The sequence below is a fragment of the Austrofundulus limnaeus genome, unplaced genomic scaffold (genome assembly GCF_001266775.1).
Source record: "Austrofundulus limnaeus strain Quisiro unplaced genomic scaffold, Austrofundulus_limnaeus-1.0 Scaffold96, whole genome shotgun sequence".
NCBI lineage: Eukaryota > Metazoa > Chordata > Actinopteri > Cyprinodontiformes > Rivulidae > Austrofundulus > Austrofundulus limnaeus.
Genome location: NW_013952498.1, coordinates 310,185 through 314,246, shown reverse-complemented (window position 1 = coordinate 314,246; position 4,062 = coordinate 310,185). Strand labels below are relative to the sequence as shown.

The following is a 4,062-nucleotide window of genomic DNA, read 5'->3' as shown; positions in this document are numbered from 1 at the left end:
ATAAAATATTTTATAAAGCTAGATAAGTTACCTTCTGTGTTTATTCATTTGAAAATAATTTCTTTATTGTAACAGTGACAGACATCTCCATTGCACTTAAAGAAATCTGTAAAATGGTATTTATGTTTATCAAATACAGTATATACAAAAACAAGATATTTGTTTAAAAATGCTAAAAAATTATATATTTTTCTCTATTGTGGCCCTAATCTTTTGTTTATGTGCCTTCCATCGGTGGGCAATAATAAAGTGTGTGATGGCTTTAGACTCACAGATGGTGAAATCTAACTTGTCATTTTCAAACAGCACAAATATAGGGCAATAACACAGTTAGTATTCAAAGAAGTTGTGATCAGAACAGTTTATTCAGTCCGTTTGTTGTTGATAAACATGTTAGGAGATTTAAGGTGGTGGTTCTCCATTCCGGTCCTCATGGCCCACTYTCCTGCATGTTTTAGTTGTTTCTTCTTTAATTTCTGCAGAAGCTTGACAATCTCTTATTCATTTAAATCAGGTGCGCCAAGGATGGTGGGCCAGGAGAACCGGAATGGAGAACCACTGATTTAAGGGATGACAGTGTTAGCATCGGTGACAGAGGAGTTCTGGTTAGAGTTCTTGTTAGGGACTGTTTGTGAGTGTGTGTGTGTGTGTGTGTGGGGGGGGGGGAGTTATTGATTCCTGGATGCTTGTGCATGCATCGGCGGTCTGCAGGTTCTCGGGTCTTACCGCTGGATAAAGAGAGGGAGAGGCTGAGCTGGAGTCTGGGTGCTGGAGACCATTAAAACAAAAAGCAGCTTGTTTACTCGTGGCTCCTACAGTTTCTAAAAACAGAACTCTGTTCTCAAGCTCCTCTCATGTGGAACCAACTTCCAGTTTCTGTCCGTGAGGCTGACACTCTGTCTACTTTTAGGARCAGGCTCAAGACTTCCCTTTAGGATYAATCCTATAGTTAGTGTTGGTTTCCTGAGCTATCCTTTAGTTCTGCTGCTKTAGGCTTAGACTGCTGGAGGACAAACTGAGCACCTTTCCTCAGCCTGCTGCTGTCTTCACTCACTCTACTCTTCATGTATGTATTTATAATTATTCCACTCATTAGAAACGACACCTGGATCAATCCTTCTCTGTCAGTCAGTCCAGGAATATTTTCAGTGACTCCTCCCTCGCCCTACTCCCTTCACATTACACTCACTGTGAAGCCCCCTCGCCGCTGTAAGGTCTAATTATAAACCCTCCGCTTTGAGACGGCCTRTCCTCGCACTACCGGAACAGGAAGCTATTGTCACCATGGTAGCAGCCCAAGCTCTGGCAGCGACTGAACGCTGGAGAACGAACGCTTAAGATCGTAGAAGACGCTTGTTTTAATAGACTCTAGAAAATATTTAATTAGGCCTACATTTTAGAGAGTTTTCAGATTTGAATTTATTTGTAACAAATACAGTGCAATAACTTGTCAAAACAACTGCATTTCTAACATTTTTTAAAGAATTTCTTTACTTTTGCTTTATTTTTTATTTTTCCTTTTCTTCTTTTTCTTAAATATGGTCCAGGATTCTGTGACTTTGATAAAGTTTAAATTGAACAGAACATGAGTTATATAGCCTATGTGACATTATATTTGTTGGTGAGGTGTTTACTTGTGTGCAAAGCATATGTGGAGCTTTTACATGTCCTGTTCTCCATGTCGAACACCGTTTGGTGTTGCACGAGTCAGCGTAAGGTCCTCACTCGCTGTGGAGGGCTTTATAAACRACTCACACTCGTACACAATTAGTTTCAGATGAGACTTAAGATGGCCAACCCTCGGCYGGCACGGGCAAACGGAGTYAGGAGTGAGTAGGGGAAGGGTGTAGCCACTGAGTGGGAAAGGCCCTAATCCTGGTTCTGGTTCTGCTGGAGGTTTCCTTCCTGTTAAACATGAGTTGTTTGTTTTCACTGACACGACGTGCTGCTCAGGATGGGAGATTGTGATTTGATGCAACCTGCTGGCTTCACTAACATCACTTWCTGTGTGTGGATGTCTTACAATCAGAATTAAATGAACTACAACTGGATTTGAATCGGAATTGGATCTTTAATTTGAACTTGTTTTATTGGTTTGTTTGTAAAGTACCCTGAGACTATTTTTGTAGTGAACTGATGATTTATGAAAGAGTGAACTGAATTACCAGTATCCACTGCAGTGCTGCAGCTGGAAACAGAGCTGTAGGCGAGCAGCCAGTGGCGCAGCATGGAGAAAGAATAAACGTTCATCCACTGGTCCTCGGTGAAGCCCTGCCCTACACAGAGCACCGTGAAGAAATCCCCCGACACCGACCCATCCAGCTCTGCTATCGGCAAAGGCTGAGAAAAAGAAAACAAATAAATTAAAGGTTGAGTATTTTTTCCTTTTAATTTTTTTTAGCATAAAACATTATTTTAACCTTTCTATGTTGCCTAAGGTCATTTTTACAGCTGAATAAAAATTCATTGGGCTCACCTGACGGGACCTGGGTCCCATGAAGAAGCCTCCTGAGGAAGATCCGCCTCCCTGCACAATGCTTGCGTAACGCAGCCAGTCAACAAGCTTTTTACTCAAGAGAGTCACATGATCTACAGAAACAGACAAAAGTCTTTATTTTCAGAGACAAACCTAKAATAACTAAATGGAGAGAACAGAAGAGTCATGTTTGTTTTTTGATCTGCTGTTAGTTTCTGTCTGTTACCCTTAGTGAGACACTCCGGGCTGAGTGTGAACAGGGTGTTGAGCACTGGCAGAGTGAACATGAGTGACTGAGGCGACCCTTCAGACGGCCGGCTCTCTAACGTATGAATAAGCTGCGTGCAGAGCTTCGACAGGTCATCTCTGGATCCAGACTTTCAGCATGAAAGCATAGAAGAGAAATAGATTACAAGAAAAAAATATTGTCAAAATGTTTTTCATTTATTTATCATCTCCCGGCATACCTGAGAAAGCAGCAGAGCAGCAACATGAGTGTTCAGCTGACTAATGTTTTCCTGGATGTAGTTCAGCTCTTGACCAGAGAGGGGCAGTGTTTCTCTGAGCACAGCAGAGCTCAGCACCTGGAGCTGCTCCGCAGGAGAGGAGAGGAGCGATACCAGCCTCTGCTGGAGCTCCGCAGGCAGCCTTTGGTTGGTAAAAACAGACATGAGAAAGAAGAAGTTGATGGAAAACAACTCATRGTGTAGGTTAAAGATTGGGAACTCAGATATTCTAAAAATGTAAGCTGAAAATATGCACTATTAGGGCAATAATGAGTAGACTTAATGTCTTGTTTGTAAAGTCACAATGTTAGACTTTATGTAATGTAGATGACAGAAAGTAAAAAGTTTATAAATAAACAAGAATAATTTCATAAGAAATACAATCTGAGTGCACAAAGTCAGAGAGGAGCAAACTTTATTGGCTTTGTTACTGTAAATATTTATAACCTGTAGAGTCTTGTTACAAACAGGCCCTCAAAATATTGGACAACAAGCCATTAAGACACCATCATTGTCAGATTGTGCAGAAATATAACTTGCTTTCTTACGAYAATTTCAGAGTTTTTTCAAATATGGAAACAGTATATAAAATTTTAAATGGTTTAGTACCAATCTGTTTGCAAAAATTTGTTTATTATTGTTCAGCTGTTTCTTTGCGCTTAACCAGAACATCCAGGCAGAGCTGTGAAGTTCCTGCTCGGCGCTCAGCCTTTGGACAAGCAGTTTTTTCGGTTAAAGCCATCGCTCAGTGGAACGCTGCTCCTGATCGTGTAAAAAAACCCGCAGTTCTTTTATTAGTTTTAAAAATAATCTTAAAAATATCTTAAATCTACCCAATGTTGCAATCATTGAATTGCACTGGGTAAATCGATTTTAGAGTTTGCTTTTGGTTGGGAGAGTTGCAGGGTTTTTGTTGAATGTTTAGTGATATAACTTTTAATTGTGATTGGGGAGTGGGGTGGGGTGTTTATGTATTTTTTATTGTTGATTGTAAAATGTTTTATTTTGTATTGTTTTTATATTTCTGTTATTTTCATTTCTTTTTTTTCTTTCTTTTGCTTCTGGTTGTGTGGGTTGGAG

At 40.2% G+C, this 4,062-nt stretch overlaps 1 protein-coding gene across 2 annotated transcripts in view; it reads right to left on the bottom strand.

The window, feature by feature from the left end:
- ap5z1 (adaptor related protein complex 5 subunit zeta 1) overlaps positions 1 to 4,062 on the bottom strand; it is a 14,752-nt gene that overhangs the window by 8,910 nt on the left and 1,780 nt on the right. For both annotated transcript variants that reach the window (XM_014012865.1, XM_014012866.1), the window contains 4 exons: positions 2,944 to 3,124; positions 2,703 to 2,853; positions 2,477 to 2,589; positions 2,166 to 2,340 (listed from right to left, as the gene is read on the bottom strand). In XM_014012865.1, the coding sequence (XP_013868319.1) occupies positions 2,166 to 2,340; positions 2,477 to 2,589; positions 2,703 to 2,853; positions 2,944 to 3,124 (620 nt within the window). The remainder of the gene's footprint in view (positions 1 to 2,165; positions 2,341 to 2,476; positions 2,590 to 2,702; positions 2,854 to 2,943; positions 3,125 to 4,062) is intronic.